At 35.1% G+C, this 21,613-nt stretch overlaps 1 protein-coding gene across 1 annotated transcript in view; it reads left to right on the forward strand.

The window, feature by feature from the left end:
- RNGTT (RNA guanylyltransferase and 5'-phosphatase) overlaps positions 1-21,613 on the forward strand; it is a 238,843-nt gene that overhangs the window by 173,780 nt on the left and 43,450 nt on the right. The window contains exon 14 of the mRNA XM_049772216.1: positions 9,996-10,062. Coding sequence (XP_049628173.1) covers positions 9,996-10,062 — 67 coding nt within the window. The remainder of the gene's footprint in view (positions 1-9,995; positions 10,063-21,613) is intronic.

Genomic DNA, 21,613 nt, shown 5'->3' on the forward strand with positions numbered 1-21,613 from the left:
GTATCCATAGAGGGATTACATTAAATCTGTCCAATGCATTGGGAAGTATTGGTATTTTAATGATGTTAATGCTCCAATCCAAGCGCATTGTATATGTTTCCATTTCTTTATGTCCTCTTTTATTTCTTGAAATGGTGTTTTGTAGTTTTCTTTGTATTGGTCTTTCACTTATTTAAGTTGACTTCTAGATACTTGATTTTCTGAGGTACAATTAAGATTTTTTTATGTCTCTTCTATTTGATAATTTTTGTACAGAAATCTATGGGTTTATGTGTGTTAATTTTGTTGCCTGCTGCTTTACTATACAAATTTACTGTTTCTAGAAGCTTTAGGGTTTTCTAAATATAACTTACTAACTAAATGAATGCATGCATTAATAAATATAGTATGTCATCTGCAAGCAGTGAAAAATTGACTTCTTTCTTTGCTATCAGGATGCCCTTGATATATATAATCTAATTGCTAAGTACTTCCAGTATTGTGTTGAATATAAGTTGCAAGATGGAGCAACCTTGTCTTTCTTCAGATCTTAGAGGAAAGACTTTAGTTTTTTCCCCATTGTATGTAACGCTTGCATGGGCTTGTTGTAAATGGTCTTGACTATAATGAGAAAAGTTCCTTCCTTTCCCATGTTGAAAATTTTTATTATGAATGGTGTCAGACGTTGTAAACTACTGTTAGTAGTTTATTGACCTTGTTTATTTTTTCCAAGAACCTACTCTAGCTTTAATTGATATTTTGGAGTATTATTTTTGTTTCCAGTTCATAATTTACTGCTCTGAACTTTGTTATTTGCTTCTGCCTGCCTGTTTTGGGTTTATTTTATTGATCATTTAGAAATTTTTAAGCTGTGCAATTAAGTTATTTATTTTTTTAATAATATTTTTATTTAAACACCTTGGTTACAAACATGATTGTTGTTGGGTTTCAGTCATATAAGAGGACACCCCCCCATCACCAGTGCAACATTCCCACCACCAATGTCCCAAATATCCCTCCTCCCCACCCCGCCCCCACCTGTACTCTAGACCGGCTTTCTATTTCCCTCATATATTCTCATTTTTAGGATAGTTCGCAATGTAGTTATTTCTCTCACTAAACTCATCGACATTCTAACAATAATTTTCATAGACAAAAGAGAGGAGGGCTGGACGTTACAGCCCACTTCATGAACCTCACCACAAAGAGTGATGAGTTTAGCAATTAAGTTATTTATGCATGCTCTTTCTTCCATCCTGATGAATGCTTGGAAAGCTATAAAGTTTCCTCTTCATAATGCTTTTGCTATGTCCCACACATTCTGATAGTTTGTGTCTTCATTCTTATTTGTTTCCAGTAATCTTTTGATTTTCTTTTATAATTTGTCTGTCACCCACTCAACCCACTGTTGTTCAGTAATTTCCAGTTCTTAATTTTTTTTCTGTTTCTGTTTGTAATTTACTTCTAATTTCTGTGCATGATGATCTGAGAAGGTAATTGATACAATTTCTATTGATTGATTTCATGGAAGTATTTTTTTGTGCCCAAGCGTATGGTCATTCCTGGAGAATGTCCCATATACATTGGAGAAGAATGTTTATTCACTTTTTGGAGATGGTGAGCCCTATTTATATCTACTAAGCAACTCTCTTCCATTTCTTCCTTCAAAGCTAGTCTAGTCTTGTTGAGTTTTAACCTATCAAGGGGTGTCATCATGGAGTTAAAGTCTCCTATTTTTATGTGTCATTATAAAAATACATCAGCAATTGTTTCAGATACTTTTCTGTTCCCTCACTGTGTGTATAGGAGTGTAATTTCATAATGTTATACATATCCTTGACTATTAATATACACTTCTTTCTCAGAACCTTAAAGTCTGCATTAATTAGTATAGCCACTCCAGTCTTTTTAAGGGAATTGTTTGCTTGAATGAGTGTTCTCCAGCCTTTGGCTTTGAACTTGTTTGCTCTGACTATTCAAATTTGTTTCTTGTAAGCAGCAACATGGTGGATTCTATTTTCTGATTTGTTTTGTCACTCTGTGTCTCTTAACTGGTACATTTAGTTCATTGACATAGAAAGAGATGATTGTCATTTGATTAAGTGTTTTTGAATCTATAAAGTTTCTGTGCTGTTGTTTATCTGTGCAGCTCTGTATCTTTCCATCAAACCCGAGTGAAAGTCTGCCTGGGTGAAGTATCCTTGGCGAAGCATTCATTTCATTGAGTTTTATCAATATATCCCATCATTGCCTTTGGGTCTTGAAGGTTGGTTTTGATAAAAATTCTGTAAATATTAATGATGCCTCTTTGTATGTAATTTCTATTTTTGAGCTTGCTGTTTTCAGTATTCTAACCCTATCGGCAGTTTTCTCCATTGTGACTATCATATGGGCCTTGGGGTGCTTTCCTTTGATGTATTTTACCTGCTATTCTTTGGACATCCAGTATATTGTTGCATGCACTATTTATTTCTGGGAATTTCTTAGCAATGATATTCTTGACTGTTGATTCTTCATGAGTGTTTTCTTCCTGAGTCTCTGGGACCCCAATGATTATTAAGTCATTTTTAAATTTTGTTATCCCAGAGTTCAATCTTGTATGGAGGTATTGTACATCTCATCTTCTACTTTGCTGATTCTGTCCTTAGAGGCTGTTCTGCTGAGAGGATTTTCAGTGGGATTTTCATTTCATCTACCATATTTTTTAGCCCTATTTTTTTCTGTTGGAAGTTTTCTCATTTCTACTCTCATATTCTCTTGAGTCTTATGGGCTTTCCATTCTATTTTTTTCAAGTTCTTTGAACATCTGCAACATTTTCTCTCTAAAATCCTGATCAGATATGTTATGTTAGTGGCTGGTATTCCTTGCGTCTCCAAAACTAGCATCCTCAGTTACAGTGTGTGGTGGGGTTCTTGTGGTTTTCCCATTATGAACTTTGTTGTATGGTACTGTTATTATGTGTTGTGGTACAGCTCCTTGACTAGAAGTAATGAATAGCAGTGAACCATACCTCAATTCGATTCAAACTGGCTCTTTTTAAGTACAGCCTCTGGCCACTGCCTATAGGTACTCTTGCTGGTCTCATATACCTTATCTCTATTGTAATTATCTGCCAAATATCCACCCACATCCCATAGGCTGCTGCAGCAGTTCACATACCTCACAGTTTCATTTCAAGCTGGGCACCCCCCCACCCCCGCAAAGTCCACCCTCACCTGATAGATTACTGCATCTGGGTTCATGTACCTCAAGTTCTATTCAAGTTGGCCCTTTTTAAATCCAAAGCTAACTACTGCCTATGTTGGATTCTTCTGGTCTTACTCACCTCAACTTGATTTAATTTGGCTTTTTTATTTCTTGAAACTCCGCCCACTACCATTAGGCTGCTGCTGCATTTGGATTCACCCATTTCAGGTTCAATTCAAATTGATAATTTTAAAATCTAAATCCTGGCCTTTATTTTTAGTTTTGGCCAAAGTTTTGTTTTTGTTTGAATACTATTTGTTTCCTTGTTTGTTTCTATGTGTCACCTGTATTTGCCTTTTTTATAAATTTGGTTTTGGTTCCTGGTGTTTGACCCAAACTGGACAGCACTCAAGTGTTATTTCTTGCTTTGAATTCAGAAGTTATATCCGGTAGCCTTTGCACACCTTATAAGATGCTGGGTATCAAAACCTAAGTCAGCCGCATGCATGTCATACGCCCTATTTTCTGTGCGTTATCTCTGGCTCTTTTTGATCTTTGCCTTATTTTACTTCATAAGATGCTTTCTATTTGCTGCAGTCGGTAAGATTTCATCTTACGACTATGTTCTATACTACTGAGTATACATCCCATAGCTTCTTTTATTTATCTGTCATTGGGCCTTTTGTGTAATGGATTGATTCCAGGCCTTCTCATTCAAAGTGTATATACTCTTCTTTCCTTTTTCTTCATCCATTGTGAAGTTTTTAAAATTAATGCTCATTTCATTGATTGGCAAGTTTTATTTTATCCTTTTTTTAAAGAATAGCTTCATTCCAAGATTGAAGTCTTGTTTTGGGGAAAGTGAAACAAAATGTGCATTGGTCTTGCCAATCTTCAATTTTTTCAAAAGTTCTAACAGATTGAACTCCTCCTGCACCCACATTCTCCAATAGAACTACTTTCCAAAAATACACTTCCTGCTAGCTACACGATAGATGCATTAACTACATGCAAATATTTTAATATTTTTGGTTTTAGGGCCATACCTGGTGGTGTTCAGAAATTACTCTTGGCAGGTTTGGGAGACCATATGGGATGCTGGGGATCAAAAGTGGGAAGGCTGTGCTCAAGAAAAATGCCCTACCTGCTGTCCTATCACTCTAGCCCCAAGCAAATATTTTTGGTGTTGTTATAATATCTGTGGAAAGGTTGGATTAATTTTCAATTGAGAGTAAAAGTTTCTTAGCATTAAATAAACTAGGGTTTCCATTTTAACATATTTATATAATTGTATCTGTGTTGTTGCTGAAAAAGTGCCTTTGAGCTTTAAATGAGTACTATATTATATACAAAGTGCCCTGTTACGATAAAATGGTGCCTGTTATTTGACATTATTAGTTATATTATATAGTTATTACATTGTATATTTAACTTCATAAAATTTTTCTTATCTTCTTTTTTTCACTTTGGTTTTTTGGGCCACTCCTGGCAGTGCTTAGAGGTTATTCCTAGTTTTTTGTTTTTTTTTCAGGAAATTGTTTTGGCTGTGCTCCGGGGATCATATGGAATGCTAAGGAATGAAACTAGGTCAGCTGTATACAATTGGGCAAATGCCCAATCCTTTCTGCTATACATTGGCCCCAGACAAAAATATTCTGTAGGGTAGAAACATGATTGATTCTATAATTTCGAATTTGTATTCTCAAAAATGTATTGATTATTTCAAGCATAGTAAGCCTTGAAATTATATATTGAACACTAAAATAATGGTGGTAATACAATCCATGATAAGGAATAATAGATACTTGAATAAAAAAAGAACAACATTTTAAAAGTTAGGCATAGATATACAATATGACCAGTATATTTAAGAAATTTCTTGGCCTGGTGTGTGTGCGGGTACTGAAGGGGGCTGGTGGAGAGGATAACAGGCAAGATCCTGAAGTGAGGCTCACTTTCCCCCCACCCCAGCCCCTAACCCCCAGCGTCCACGAGTTGGTCGGTCTTAGCCATGATCAAAGCAATTTTCATCTTAAACAGCCATAGGAAGCCATGGCTCTCCAAGTTTACCAGCCCTACAGTGAAGTTGCATAACAAATCATCAGGGAAACATTCCGTTTGTTGTCTATGAGAGAAGAAAATATTTGCAACTTCCTAGAAGGAGGATTATTAATTGGAGGATCTGACAGTAAATTGATTTATAGACATTATGTAACATTGTTTTGACTTCCACATGGATTCAGAAAGCAAACTTAACATTTTATACTTGTTTCAGGTATTTGTGGAAACACAGGACAAGTGTTTTGAAAATGTTTGTGAATTGGATTCAATTTTTCATGTAGACAAGGTTCACAATATCCTTGCAGAGATGGTGATGTGGAAATGGTTTTGGAGACCAGTGTCACACAAATTTATGCATAAAACAAGCTGGCTTTAGCTTTAAGGATAAAAATTTTCTTGATCCAAAAAAATATTAACATTGGTGACATCAGTTTAAAAGTGCTAAGCCTGTCCTCTTTTAAACAAGTGATTATAAAAACCATTCCCAGGTAAAATTCAGTTTATGGAGTAGAGGAGACAATGGGAGGTGGACCGCACATCATCTAAGTTTACCATTCAGTTGTTTACTAAAAATAGAGGACAGCAGAGTCTTTAACTTTTGCTCTTAGATTTAATTAGGTACTGTATAGATGTTTGATCATTATGGAAGTTCAGTGTTGCTTTTCTTGCTCAGTAATTTTAAAGAAATTGAATGGTTCTGGTTTGATTTATTTTTTCTTTCTAAACTGCATTCTTGTTTCTATCTAATTCATATCTTTGTGTATTGGCTACTACAGTATTTTAAAAAAGTGTTTTAGATTTAGACATTTCTTTCAATTATGTATAACCCAAAAAGTTTGGTGTTTTGTATGAATCACAATGCAACATTTCTTAATTTTCTGTTATATGACACAATTGGGTTTTGTTTGTTTGTTTGTTTGTTTTTTGGGTCACACTCGACAGCGCTTAGGGGTTATTCTTGGCTCCATGATCAGAAATTGCTCCTGGCAGGCTTAGGGGACCATATAGAATGCCAGAATTTGAACTACCATCTTTCTGTATGCAAGGCAAATGCCCTACCTCCATGCTATCTTTCCGGCCCCAACATGACACAATTGTTAAAGAACCAAGTATTATATTGCATGAAAACATAACATTTTTTTTCTCTAAGTTGAAATAAACTCCAAAGGTAACTGGAATATCTTTCTGTTTCCTTGATACATATTTAGCAATAATATTTTAATGATATTCTGACTCAACTAAGTAAATAAAAGTATATATATTATTACTGTCTAAAAAGGGAAATTTATTGTTTAGGAATATGTAATTATTAGATAAGCAAATTATTTATAATTAAATAATTTATTTAAACTCCATGATCAATTTTTATTGTTCTCTTTTTCTAACATACATTTGTATGAGCAGAGACTATTCTCCAAAACAGAGTTATCAAGCTTTTTGTGAATATTTGTTAAATTGGGAATAAATTATTATTTCTATAGATAAGCAACATTACATTTACTATACTAACAATTGTTTGTGAGAGACTTAAAACTTAAGGTGGATTACTTTTTTTTTTTGTCAGTTTGCTTTGGGAGCCACTTGTAGTGCTCAAAGGTCACCTAGTCCAAGAATACATGCCATGCTAAGAACAGAAATCCAGGGTCTTGATTATGCAATACATTTGCACTGCTGTTCTGATCCACTTTCCTGGCCTCTGGTTTCATTTCTTATTTATCAGATGATGTGCTAAGAAGTCACCATTTACAGATGCAATTTGAAGATATCTGAAGACTTTTTTTGTTGCTATTTATATTCAGGAAAAAAGTGCCTGTATTTATCTTAAATTTTTCAACAACAAGGGACTGGATCGATAGCGCAACTTTAGGGTGTTTGCCTTGCACATAGCTGACCTGAAATGGACCCAGTTTGATTTTCAGTATCTTACATGGTCCTCTGAGCCTGCCAGGGCCAATTTCTTAGTGCAGAGCCAGGAGAAATTTCTGAGTGCCACAGGGTGTGGCCCAAAATCCAATAAATAAATAAAATTTAAAAAATTGTTAACAGCATGCTGAAATGAACTACAGTTATCACTTAAATTCTGAATTTGAGGAGCTTTTAGTTTTGACAGTGCTAGCAATCAAACAGGATTGCTGTTTGATCAAATCAAACACAGCAAGTACATCCCTGGCCCTTAAATAGTTTTCCACTAAATTGGTTTGATTCAGGATTCTGTTGGTCAGCTATTAACATTCTTTCAATTGCCTTTATTGCTTCCTAAACCTTTAAGAGTTATAAGGATTAGCGATGTTTCATCTTACTTAAAATTTTAGATTCTTTGAGTTTTCTTAGTGTCTATTCTATTCACAACTCTCTCTCAAAGCTGTTTCCTGGTGACAGAAAAACCCTACTTTTATAAAAGTTAGAATAAATATCCTTGATTTGTTATAGTCACTAACTCAATTTAGTGACATTAGCTAAATTTAAAGAATGGTTATGATTATCTTATGTTCTGAACTTCAGGATACTTGTTTGTTTGTTTTGGGGGGTGGGGCATGCCATAACCAGCAGTTGTCAGGGCTTACTCCTGGCTCTGTGCTCAGAAATCACTCCTGGCAGGCTCAGGAAACTGGGATCAGGGGGTCGAACCAGGCCCATCCAGGGCTGGCCACAGGCAAAGCATATGCCCTATTTTGTTTGTAATTTACCCCTCTAGGTAGATAGAAATGTTTCATGCTCAGATTCATAATCTTAGATTTGAATCATTCTGGAAATAACTAATTTCTTTTTATTTGCCATAAATTACTATTAACTTTGAATATGTAATTTGGCCTAATAGCATTGAGAAAGGAGTATAGACATTTTTGTTTCACATTTATTTGTTTTAATAATACTGGAGTTGCACCCATTTCACAGTTTTTATTTGGAAGATATTTATGATTGTAATAGTTGAAAGAAAAACCAGACTATTTAACTATGCTTATATAGGCCCTATGCTACTACTTGCTCCAGAAGCATACTTCTAGTAATGATATCTCTTCATTTCAAGGTTTTGATGCAAGTGATGAGCCTCTTTGAAGTAGGAATAGGGAGGGAGGGATGATACAGGGGAGGTAATATTTATTTTTCCCCTATTCTTTATATTTGTTTGAATTTTGATTTCATATGCATTAACAGTACATAAGAAATAAGCATTAATATTACATCAGATATAAATAGATCTTGGAAAATATAATTTTGTCTTAGTTACAAAATAGTTTATGAAGTTTATGGCATTTACTGTTTCTTCCGGTTGTTCTAAACTTCCTCTCATTTTTTTTAAACAATTGAAGTAATGCTGGTTTATAATGTGTCACACATGTTGCATTTGTATATGTATGCTGTATGTATTTTGTGAACACAGTCTCAGATGTCTTAAAATGTATGTTACCACTCAATACTCACCACTAGAATACTAATATCCTTCCTCCACAGTCTTCCTTCAGGCATTTTATACCCTTTCACACTCCCATTTTAGTAATCTGAGGTTCTGTGTTCAGAATCCAAGCATTTGTTTAGGGTTGAGTTTGTCTGTTCCTTTGCTTTGATTCTTCATACCCCATATATGAATAAAATCAAGTACTAAATTCCTTTAAGTTTATTTTTTTGTCTTGTTTTTGTTTTATTTGGGGTCACACGTGGCTGTGTTCAGGGCTTATTCCTGGGCCTGTGCTTAGGGATCATAACTCCTGGTAGTGGTTAGGGGACTTTATGTGGTATAGAAAATTGAACCTGGGTCAGCCTCAAGCTAGGAAAGTGCCCTACTTCATGTAGTATCTCCTGGGTGTTGTGTTATTTTACCACATTCAGAGGTACTTAGGGCTTACTTCTGATTCTGTATTCAGGAATCATTTCTGGTAGTCTCAGGGGACCATAAGTGGTATCAGGGATTGAACCTGGGTTGACCACATACAAGGCAAGTGCTCTACCTGTTATCCAATCTCTCTGGCTCTCTTTTAGATTTTTATCTGACTAAATTATCCCATACTCTTACATTACTTCTCTATTCTTTTTCTCTGATGATTTGCATCCATAGGATTTTATTTAATTTTCTACCTTTGTCCTACACCATTTGAGTAACTATGAAGCTCAAACTTGTCCAGATTCTTCACAGCAGTGACCTCTTATTAATCCACTAATTTTAAATGATGATTTCTCTATAATATATTTGCTGTTAAGGTTTTGTGACTAAGTTAGATTTATATTTTTTCCTGTTGTGTATAGTGTTAATATGTAGAGTATGTTTCTTGAATCGAATTCTTAGAGATTTTTTAATGTATGCATTTCTTTAAATTCTTCCCAGAGACATTCTGTAGTACTTTATTCAAAACAGATTACATGTTTTGCATTTAAATTTTCATTCTTAGTATTTTCCTATTTCCTGAAGTTTAAGAATTATTTCTTTGCTAGTTACTGTCTCTGTGCAAAACATAAGAATGATTACATAGATTCTAGTTTGTTTCATAATATATGTAAATAAAAACTTGGTAATTAAAGAACCTTACATTTAGGGGTCAGAATGGTGGTGCAATCGGTAGGGCATCTGCCTTGCACACGCTGACCTACTATGTACTGTGGTTCGATCCCTCGTGTCTCATGTGGTCCCCCAAGCCAGGAGTGATTTCTGAGTGCATAACCAGGAGTAACCCCTGACCCTCACTATGTGTGGCCCCAAACAACAAACTAACTAACAAAAACACCTTACATTTAGGGAAAAGTATTATAACTAATACATTTTATTCTTTTCTAGGTTACTTCCTCAGAATGTTGGTCTTCTCTATGTTGGAGGTTATGAAAACCCCTTTGCACAAATCAAGGTATTGTTCATTTTTTATTATACCTTTGCCACATTTGTTTCTTAGCTCCATGAAGAACTTTTCTCCTGTTTATTTGATGGATACAAAAATAAATTCCCCTTTCTTTTTATAACATACTTTTGCCTCGGAAAAACATTTTTCCTTTTTCTTTACCACATAGACTGGTTACATTATATAAAGGTCTTAATACTAAGGGGATTAGGTCAAATTGTTAGTATTTTTAAATGAAAAACCTTCCACATTTCTTACATTTTATATTAACTACCATAGTATTGGTCCTTTTTGTTTGTTTGTTTTTGGGATAACACCCTGTTGTGCACAGGGCTTACTCCTAGTTCTGCATTCAGGAATCATTCCTGGCGGTACTTGGAGAGATTATAGGGGCACCAGGGATTGAACCCAGGCTGGCTGTCTGCAAGGCAAGTGCTCTATGTTCTATTGAACTATCACTTTGGCCTTGCATTAGAACCTTTTAAATACGTCTTCATTATTTTTACTTAAATCAAAAGTTCATCATTATGATGAATTTGAACGTTCTTGAACTTTATTTAACTGGCTTTAAAATCTTATGGGATGATAAGCATCCAGATACGTTCTTTTCTTACATTTTTAGTATTATTATAAAAAATGAATTTGGCAAAAGTCTTGTCTTAAGCCTCCCCACTGCAATAGCCCCTACTCTCCTTTTTTTTTTTTTTTTTAATCAAATAGAAGAACAGGAGTCTGGACTCTATAAGTTTCAGAAGGAATATCTCTGACAGCTCTTTTTTTTCCTACCAGGTAGTTTGGACAGTTTTGTTTCTCCCTATCATTATCAGATAACTAAAAAAGTGAGAGGCTGGGGCCGGGAAGGTGGCGCTAGAGGTAAGGTGTCTGCCTTGCAAGCGCTAGCGTAGGATGGACAGCGATTCTATCCCCCAGCGTCCCATATCCAGTTGTGGCTCAAAAAACAAAAACAAAAATAAAACAAAAAAAATTGAGAGGCTTATCTGGTATCTTTAAGAAATAGGAGATTATTTGTGTATACACATATGTGTGATATTTTGCCAAAAACTTAGTCTAATCATATGTGAGTCTAAACTCTGCTACTTACATAAGTTTCACTATCTAGGCCTTTTCTAATACCCCCTGATAGAATCTGCAGTTCTTTTGCCTGTGTATTCAACTCACTGTGTGTGTGGGTATGCATTATATTCTTCTACCTTTGGTGTTGTTATGGGAAAAGTTTTTGTTAACTTTATCAATTTATTAATCATTGAAATTTTTCATAATTTCTATAGTTGTTAGGGGAAGAATAAAGGCATATACATAATGTATTGCTTTAGAGCCACAACCAACAGTACTTAGGGTCTTCTCTGCTTTATACTCATTGTTTGCTTCTTGCTGGGAATCGAACCTGGGCTTCCAGCAAAGCAACTTCAGTGGCATAGAGCACCCTTTGAGAAATCTCCCTAAGCCTTCTTTTATGAAAATGTTAAAGATTCATATATATATGTATATATATATACATATACATATATACACATACATTGATTGGAAGACAATAAAAAGAATCTTAGTTTAAATGATTGAGATTTGATTAGATATTCAAGCTTCATTTCCTCTCTTGTCCCTGATTGCTCAATGAACATGAAATTTCTGTATTATGGCTTTTTTTTTTTCACACTAAACTAAAACAGTCTGTTCTGCAGCACAGAGAATTAGATATAACCTTTAGTAAATGAAAATTGCTTTTCTTTTCTTATGATTCTTTAAAATTACTTTATTTAAACACCATGGTTTACATGGTTTTTCATAATACAACTTTTTTCTTCACAGTTACAAAGTTATTCATGATTGAATTTTAGTCATATAGTGTACAACATCTTGCACCAGTGCACATTTCCCACCATACTGTCTACAATTGCCCTCCCTCCCTCCCCTCTACCTCTTCCTCCTTTTTCCTCTTCTTCCTCTTCCTTCTTTCTCCTCTTCCTCCTTTCTCCTCTCTCCCTTTCTTTTCCCATTAGACACAGTGGTGTATGATATTGCTACTCAAGGGTATTGTGCATATCTGCGCCTGGGCTTTTGTTTTGGAGAAGCCTTTTGACTACCATTTCAATTTCCTCAATAGTGACAGGTCTGTTTAGGTATTCCTTATCATTTTGATTCAACCTTGGGAGGCTATATAAGAATTTATTCATTTCTTCCAATTTTCTTGGTTTTGTGACATAAAGATTCTGATTACCCTTTTAATTTATGTAATGTATGTAGTGACATCCCCTTTTCACTTCTGATTCTGTTTCTTAAGTGTATCTTTGTTTCTTATGAGTTTTGCTAATGGTTTATTCTTGTTTAGTTGTCAGAGAACCAGCTCTTGCTTTCATTCATCTTGTGGGTTGCCTTTTGGGTTTCCAGTTTATTAATTTCTGCCCTAATTTTTATTATTTCTTTCAGTCTGCCTATTTTTTGTTCATTGTTAGTCCTTTTCCAATTGTCCTAAAGCCATTAAGTTATTTGAGTAGACCCTTTATTCCTTACTGGTGAATGCTTGCAAAGCTATAAAATTTCTTCAGACTGCTTTTGCTGTGTTTCACAAATTCTGGTATTTGTGTCTTTCTCATTTCTTTCCAGGAAGCTTTTGATTTTTCTCTTTATTTTAGTCTCTGATCCACTGTTTATTCAGTAGTGAGCTGGATAATTTTCAGGTGTTAAAAGTTATTTATTATTTCTGTTACTAATTCACTTCTATTTCAGTGTATCATGATCTATGGAGATATTTGATATATTTTTTATCTTCTTTATTTTAGGAAGGTACATTTTATGGCACTGCATATGGTCAGTCGGTCTATCTTGGAGAATATTCTATGTGCATTGGAGAAGAATGTGTATTTAGTTCTCTGGAGAGAGACAATTGAATATAAATAAACATATAGATATAGATATATGGATATATCTACCAAGCCACTTTCTTTCCTTTCTTTCTTTAAAACCAGTATGTCCTTATTAAGTTTTAGTTTGACCTATCAAAAGATGACAGGGAGTTGTTGACGCCTCCTACTACTAGTGTGTTGCTATTGATGTCTTTCTTCAAGTCCTCTTAGTAATTGTTCTGGCCCCTCATTGGGTGTATATATGCTTAAAAGTGAGATTTCTTCCTGTGTACACATCTCTCAATTATTAAGAAATGACCATAACTGTCTTTTATCACCTTTTAAAGTCTGAAGTCAGTGTTATCTGATATTAGTATAGCCACCCCAGCCTGTTTAAGGGAGTTGTTTTCTTCAAAGATTTTCCTCCAACCTTTGACTTTGAGGCTATGTTTTTCTGAGTATTTAAATGAATTGCTTATAAGCAGAAAAATGCTTATAAATCAATAAATATAAAAATCAATAAAATAAAAAATGCTTATAAATAATAATATAAAATTAATTTTATGATCTATTTTACCACTTTGTGTCTTTTAACTGGTGCATTTAATCCATTGATAGAGAGATGATTGTCATGGGATTTTGTGCCATTTATGACAGAAGTTCAGTGTGTTTTTTGGGGTCTGTCTTGCCTTAAAGTAGATTCTCCAGTTCTTTTAATATTGATTTTGTGGCTGTTAAGTTCCTAAGATGTTGTTTATTTGTGAAAAAGTACATCCTTCTTTAAATCCTGATTGAAAGTCTGGTGGAGTGAGGTAGTCATGTGGAGCCATTCATTTCCTTGAGTTTCTTTACTAAATTCTACCAATGCCTTCAGGCCTAAAGGTTTATTATTGTTTGTTCACTTGTTTGTTTGTTTTGGTTTTTTGTTTTTGGTTTTTGTGTCACACCTGGTGACATTCAGGGATTATTCTTGGCTCTGTGCTCATAAATTTCTCCTGGCAGGCTCCGGGGACCATATGGGATGCTGGGGACCGAACCCGGGTCTGTCCTGGGTCAGCAGCATGCAAGGCAAATGCCCTACACTGTGCTATCACTCCAGTTCCTAATCTTTTCTTTATTTCTATTAAGGCTCTTTACCATCATTTGCTCTTACGTGGAGTCGTTATGTATCTCATCTTCTAGTTCACTGATTCTTTCCTTAGCAGCCTGTCAGTTTTGTTTTTTCCACCTACCATGTTTTTTTAGTCCTCTTATTTTTGCTTAAGTTTTCTTCTTTCTACCTTCATAGCCTCTTGAGTGTTAAAAGCTCTTTGTTTTGTTTATTCTACGGGATTTTTTTTTTTTTTTTGAGTTCTTGAGTACCCTATACATTTCCTCTCTAATGTCCTTGTGAGAGTTGCTATTTAGGTGTCTGGTACTAGTTGAGTCTTCCGAACTAAAGTCTTCACTCACTAAACATGGTGCTGTTCTACTTTGTTTCCCCATTGAGGTCTTTGGAATGTGCAGGTGTTTTCTATGTGTGGTGCTGTGGCTCATTTACTAGAAGAAATACATGGTTGCTGAGTGAAGTGCAACGACAGCTGTTCTTGCAACATTTTGGGTCTGTGTGTTTTGTTTGTTGGTAGTAGCCTAGGGGCTCCAGGTGGCTTCAACAGGGACACTGCTGTGGAGGGTCAGCAGCCTCTGGTGCCTCTAAAAACCTTGAGCTAAACAACCACACAAGATGAAAAAAAAAGGTTTAGAGCCCCCCAAAATTAGCCCAGAAATTATCCTTGTTTATCTATCCAGCAGCTTCTTGAAAAATCTGACATTCACTGTTTTTCTTCATTTGATCTGACAACAGAGGCCATTTTGGTCAAGTTGTCCATGTTATTATTTTTATTTCTTTTTGGGGGGGGGGTTGGGCCACACCCATCGGTGCTCAGGGGTTACTCCTGGCTATTTGCTCAGAAATAGCTCCTGGAAGGCACGGGGACCATACGGGATGCCGGGATTTGAACCAACCACCTTAGGTCTTGGATCAGCTGCTTGCAAGGCAAACGTCACTGTGCTATCTCTCCGGTCCCTATTTTTATTTCTTGATCTTGGTGAGCCTTTTTATGTCTTTATCATTGTCTGCTTATTCCTGCTGTGCTGAGGGTAAATCTTTGTGTTTAGCCCTCCTGGGAGCCTGAGGGATTAGGCTAGGTGTCCATCTTTTTATTCCCTTCCTGTCCTCACCTGTCAACTAAAGATTGTTTAGTGTGTAAGGTAGAATAAGGAGAGCTTTCACATAGTGGCATATGTAGTCATAAGGTGGTTAGATTGGAGGCTTCTGGGACATTACTAGAAGAGAGGGGAATCAGCTCTGACTCCCACGGGTCCCCAGAGATGGCCACGGTGAAGCAACCTTACCTGGGTAAGGTGTAGGTGTGAGCAGAGTCTCTGAGATGTGGAGTTGAGCTTGCTGATGGAGTATGGACTTCATCTCTTTTTCATCTTTTATCTTCCATAAAGTCATTAGGAATTTTTTTTAAATAAACTCAGTCATTTTATATAGAACTTTTATCTAAATATATGACTCTATTCTCAGGTCACTGATTTCCTATTAAAATACTATGAAAGCTGTGGACTGTCTCCCTGGACAAGTTGACATACATGTCAGCCTACACACACATGCACGCTCCTGCATACAAACCTGTCTATAATTTCACACAGTTTGCGGACTTTCACTGATGTGTATTTAAAGTTCCTAAATTAAGGACTATTAAGAAAGAAATATGATTTTCTAGGTTTTCTCTTTACCAGAAAGGTATTGAAAACATACGTTTAATTTTGTAAGAGAAATTTGTCACTTAAAGCTTAATTTTAAATATGCTAATTTATTATTTTATTTTCTAAAATATAGTAAATGAAATAAAATGGTCATTATTTATTTATTTATTTACTTTTATGGGTTTTGAGTCACATCTGTTGGTGATCAGGGCTTAGTCGTGGCTCTGCACTCTATGATCACTTGGCAGGCTTGAGGGACCCTATGGGATGGCAGGGATTGAACCAGGTCAGTCACAGGCAAAGCAAGATGGCTATATGGATATTATGTAAAAATAATGGATATATAATATTATATGAGTATATAATATTACATCATTCATATAGGAACACAAGTAACAAAGAACCAAAGTAACAATGGACAGCTAAAAAGAGTTTACTAAACTTTCTACATTTACATTAATGACTTCATTGAAGATAAAATAGTTTTAATTATGTATCTATATTCTATTATTCACAACTTATTTTGTAGTTCTATTTTAAGGAATAGCTTATATTTTATACATATTATCTTTATGCTTTTGAGAGCATTTCATGTTCTCTAGTATAAAACTTTAATGCTGTTCACATGGGTTTCTAGACCTCAAGGCACTACTTTGCAGCCAGAATCTATAAACCAAGAAGGAGTGAAGCCTGTCAGTATCATTTTAAATCATCCTGTGGTACTTGTATGCAGAGATGCATGGCATGGTCTGTCCTTCCCATGGGCCTTGGTATTAGTTGCCTGCTCTATTCTGAGATCCCAGGAAGTGAGGCTATTATCTGAACCATAGAGTTGCCACTCTGACACTGAAGAGTGGCTAAAAATGACTTCTGTAATTTATTTAAAGAAAATGCATCACATAGTTGACATAGTTGATGATAATGCATTTGTTTCTAATAAGTGAAAGCGAAGTTATTGGAACAAATAGGAAAGATATTTTATAAAAGGAAGTAGATAAAGCTAAAAAGAAAGGAAAGATAAAATGTACAGTAGTAAGAACATTTGTGAAAATTATTGTATCTCCAATGAAGTCATTAATATAATTGTAGAAGGTTTAGTAATCTCTTGTTAGCTGTCCATTCTGTTATATTGAGGTGTGTTTATAGGTGTGACAGCATCAAACAAATGAAGTTTTTGCAAATGAAGTTGTGCAAAAATTCAAAGCACTATTACAGTTACTATGACTTTTAAAGGCATGTATTCAGCTACCATGCCTACTGGAAGATGGAAGATACAGGAGCAGGTGCCTACACTCACTCCAAAAAGCCTAGTTATACTAGAATAGGTATACCTAGAATATTTAGGTATTCCTTTGAACTTGAATTTGGGTCAGATCAGCTTCCCCTGGAAGGAATCATAGTGTGTCAGTTATGAGGCAGTGCCATCTTAGAAATGGTGATTGTCGGTGATGAAAGCAGCAGGCAGAGCTTCACCAGGGTAGGAATTTGGCCCTCCTTCTCCTCCTGAGACAGCCAGCTTTGCGGTTTGTGGACTGGTGTAGCATGGTCATTTTTGATGCAGTTTACATCTCATTCGAGAAGATTGGATCTATGGAGTTGGCCCAGTTTGAATAGTCTTCTATATTTTAACTATGAGTTCCATGCAGCAGCCATATATGAAAAGGAAAATAACCATTACTCTGAGGCAGTTATTTTTAATCAATATAGCTAAGTTATTCTCTTCTTCAGCCAGGTTCTGTCCTGCTGTGGGATAAAATGCCATTAGTCATACTTCTATACTTTGAGTGAGTATGAGTTTGAATTTTAATTTGGTTTTGTTTGGGGGGCCACACCCAGCTCTGCTTAGGGGTTACTCTTGGATCTACACTGAGGAATCACTCCTGGTAGGCTTGAGGTACTATATGGGATGCCAGATATTGAACCTGGGTCAGCTTCATGCAAAGTAACCTTACCTGCTATGCTATCACTTCACCCAATGAGCTTGAGTTTTCAAAACCCCTTTATATCTATATAAGGAAATAAAAGATTCTGCATTGTGCTTTTTGGTCCCTTAGGTATATTTTAGGAGCTTTTATTGCTAGGTCAAATGGGAGGTCAATTCTAGTTTTTGAAAAATGTCCATGTTTTCCTAGAAGGCTGGAGTAATCGACATTCCCACCAACAGTGAATGACTCTCTTTCTCTCTGCATCTATGTCAGCAGTGATGTCCTTTTTCTTTGTGATGTGTACCAGTCTCTGTGGTGTAATATGATATTTCTCTGTTGTTTTGAATTGCATCTTTCTGATGATTAATGATGTGGAGCAATTTTCATGTGCCTTTTGGCCATCATTTCTTTGAGGAAATTTTTGTTCAATTCTTCTTCATATTTTTGGATGGGGTTACATGATTTTTTTCTTATTAAGTTCTACCAGTACTTCATATATCTTAGATATTAACCGCTTATCACATGAGTATTGGGTGAATAGTTTCACCCATTACAGTCTTTGTATCCTACTCACTGTTTCCTTTGAAGTATAGAAGCTTCTCAGTTTAATGTACTACTCCCATTTGCTTTCCACTTGCTTGGTCAGTGGTGTTTCATCCTTGGAGAATATTATTTTGAGTGAAATGACTCAGAGGGAGAACGCTGACATAAAAGGATTGTACTCATTTGTGGGATATTTAAAAAAATGGTATGATAATAATATACAGAGACAGTAGAGACAGACAAGAAGTACCAGTGTACCAGTCTTTGGTAGGAAGTTTGACACAAAAGAGTGAGGAGTACAGTTAGGGTATAGAAGAGACCACTGTTACAGTGATATTTGGAAATGATAACTTTGGACAGGAATTGAAAGGAGGTAAAGAGGTACATACATAATACTCCTTTAGTAACATTATTGCAAACTACAGTATCTAAAAGGAAAAAAACAAGGGGTGAGAAAGGAGGCAGGCCTTTGGCAGTGGGGAGGGGCAAGAGGAAAACTGAGAATATTGTTGAGTGAAAATGGTGCACTGGTGAAGGGATGGGTGTTCAATATTGTATGACTGAAATTCAACCATGAACAGCTTTGTAACTATATCTCATGGTGATTCTTAAAACATTTATTTAAAATAAAAAGAATTAGGGAGAAGAGTAAGCAGGCACTTGTAAAGAAGTCATACAAATGGTTGACAGGTGTTCTAAAAAGTATGCATCATCACTGATTATCAAGAGATTTGCATGTCAAAGCAGATCTAAGATATTTGTCACCTCAAACCAGTGAGAAGGGCCTATTTCAAAAAGGACAGAAACAATCAGTGTGCTGTTGATCTGGGGTGGTGGTAGGGGAATTCCCCATTCAATTCACTGAATTGTAAACTGGTTCTGCCTCAAGGAAATACAATATGGCAACTTCTTAAAAAATTTAAGGCAGAGCTATTGTATGATCTAGTGATTCTATATATCTATCTCAAGAGCGTAAACAGACTAGCTTAAAAAGATATATGTGTACTTATGTTTATTACAACTCTATTTCCAAGATCTGCAAACAGCCCAAGAGTGCAATAATGGATGACTGAATATAGAAATTACAGTAAATTTATATAATGGGATAATACTAGGCTATAAGAAAGGAAGAAATCTTATATTTTGCTATAACTTGGTGTGAATTACAGGTCATCATATTAAGTGAAATTAAGGTGACAAAAATACCAGATGATCCCACCCATATGTGGGAAAAATAGGCAATGACCAATAAAAGCAAAGCATTAGGTCTGTCAGCAGAATTGTGTTTACCAAGTGGGAAGAGGTGTAAGGGATATAAGAAGAGATGTGGAGGATGAAAAAGGACCATGACACAGTACTGGTGAGATATTGGCACTCTGAGGATGGGTATGGTCCAGTAGAATTATGTGCCCAAGATATAAATATCATTATTATAAACCATATTACCTCAACTAAAAGATAATGGAGGTGAGAACTTAAAGGAATGGAATTATATATAGATATTTGTGACAGTCATTGAAAAAAATAGGCTGATTTTTATAGTACTATAACTGGAGACATTTTCACTGTCTTATGTAACAGTATTGAAATAGGACTTCATTCAGAAAATGAAAATGCTTAAAAAAATCAGACCTATAGGAAACAGGAACCAGAGCTATTGTTCAAAAGATTGAAATATATGCCTGGCATTCACAAGGCCTGGAATTCAATCCCAAGTACAACATCCTACAACCTACCAAACATTGCCTAGGAGTAGCCCATGTGACCCTTAATAGCACCAAGCTGGCCTTGGTGGCCCCACAACACTGTTGGCCCAAGTAACACAACATCACTGAACCCTAGCAGTAAGTCATTAGATTTGTGCTGCCAGGCAAGTATATCATCCAAACATTGCTGAAGAGGTCTATCCAAAATACCTACAAACCTCATGCATACTAACAAACTTACTATTTAGTTTAAGTAGCTATTACATTACTGGTAGTTTAATGTTTTGTACACTTGCTTCTGGGTATGCTTGGCTCTCAGCTGAGACCATGTTGTATTTTAATCTTTAAAAGCATATAATGTTTGCAAATTTACAACAATCGCAAATTTGAGTTCCTAAAATAGCCTAATAGTGGTTCTCTTTTCAGTTCCAACTAATGTGTGTTATTAGCCAAACTGAGTAACACTTAAAACTTATACATGCAGCAGTTTTAATATTTTTGTTTCTGTTTCTAGATAACTTATTTATAAGTCCCAGGCATGAAAGGACTGTTATTGTTAACTTTATTTTGAAGAATTCCTAAACATTTATTGGAGATTTTTCCTCCTAAAGTTTCTGCCATGACATTCATCTAAGTATTTAAAACTTCTAATTATATACATATTCACTGCCTTAAAACTATATTTTCAGATCTGCTAACTCTTGAGTTAGGATATATCTGAAGCAATATAAGTTAGTTCTATTTTCTTATTTAATTTGCAATTAAAAATTATTATTAACATTAACAGCTAGATTTGAAATGCAGATTTTGTAGATACATTATTTTTTGAACATATCAAATATAGTTCTCAATTATTTCCCAATAAAATGTTCACATTCCAATCATTACTGACCTAGAAAAATATTGTAATTATTTTAGAATGTTTTAATTTAAAAAATAAACAATTAGATTATTATATTAAGATAAGTTTTGCACTCTTTGTCCCAGGGTATAGTGAGAAGGAAAGAAATTGAGTGAGGAGGAGAAAGTTAGATGTGAAATAATGGGGGACAGGCGCTAAGGGAATCAGGTTCATTGGTGGTGTGAAAGAAGAATAAGCAATAAGAATAAGTGAAATCATGAGACTCAAGCTTTAATAAAGGTGCTTGTTATTGTGGTAGGCTTGGGCATGGGGGTGGTGTTATGGAATCGACTCTGGGAACATTGCTGGATGGAGGTTGACACTGGTGGTGGGATTGGTGCTGAAACATTGTATATCTAAAACTTAGCTATGGATGATATTATAAATCAGAGTACTTTAAATAAAAAATTTTAATTAAAAAAAGAAGTTCTGATTCAGAGCAAAAAATAAACCAGATAATTTGTTTTTATAATTTTGAAACTTTCAAAGTAAATTATATACCTGCTTAGATATTTGTGATATAATTGAAAGGAAATATTCCTTATCTCATGCCTTTTCTTACCAATATTTTACTTCCCAAAAAATGTACTTCTCATGTTTAAACTTAAAGGCACTTTAAATAAAGCTTGTATTTAAATTGAATGGCTATAGTCAAATTTCTGATAAAGATATAATTGCTGATAGCAATTATTATACATTAATAAATTTTACATATAGTCAAAACATATTGTTCTACAAAAGAAGAAAACATTTCCCAATAATCAGTTAAAAGGAATATTTGTACTTGTCCTCTTTTCTAATAATTTTTTTATGATTTTTATTGTGATGAATGTGAATTACAAATCTTTCACATTCTTTTTAAAGTACATA

Source organism: Suncus etruscus, chromosome 4 (genome assembly GCF_024139225.1).
Source record: "Suncus etruscus isolate mSunEtr1 chromosome 4, mSunEtr1.pri.cur, whole genome shotgun sequence".
Taxonomy (NCBI): Eukaryota; Metazoa; Chordata; class Mammalia; order Eulipotyphla; family Soricidae; genus Suncus; species Suncus etruscus.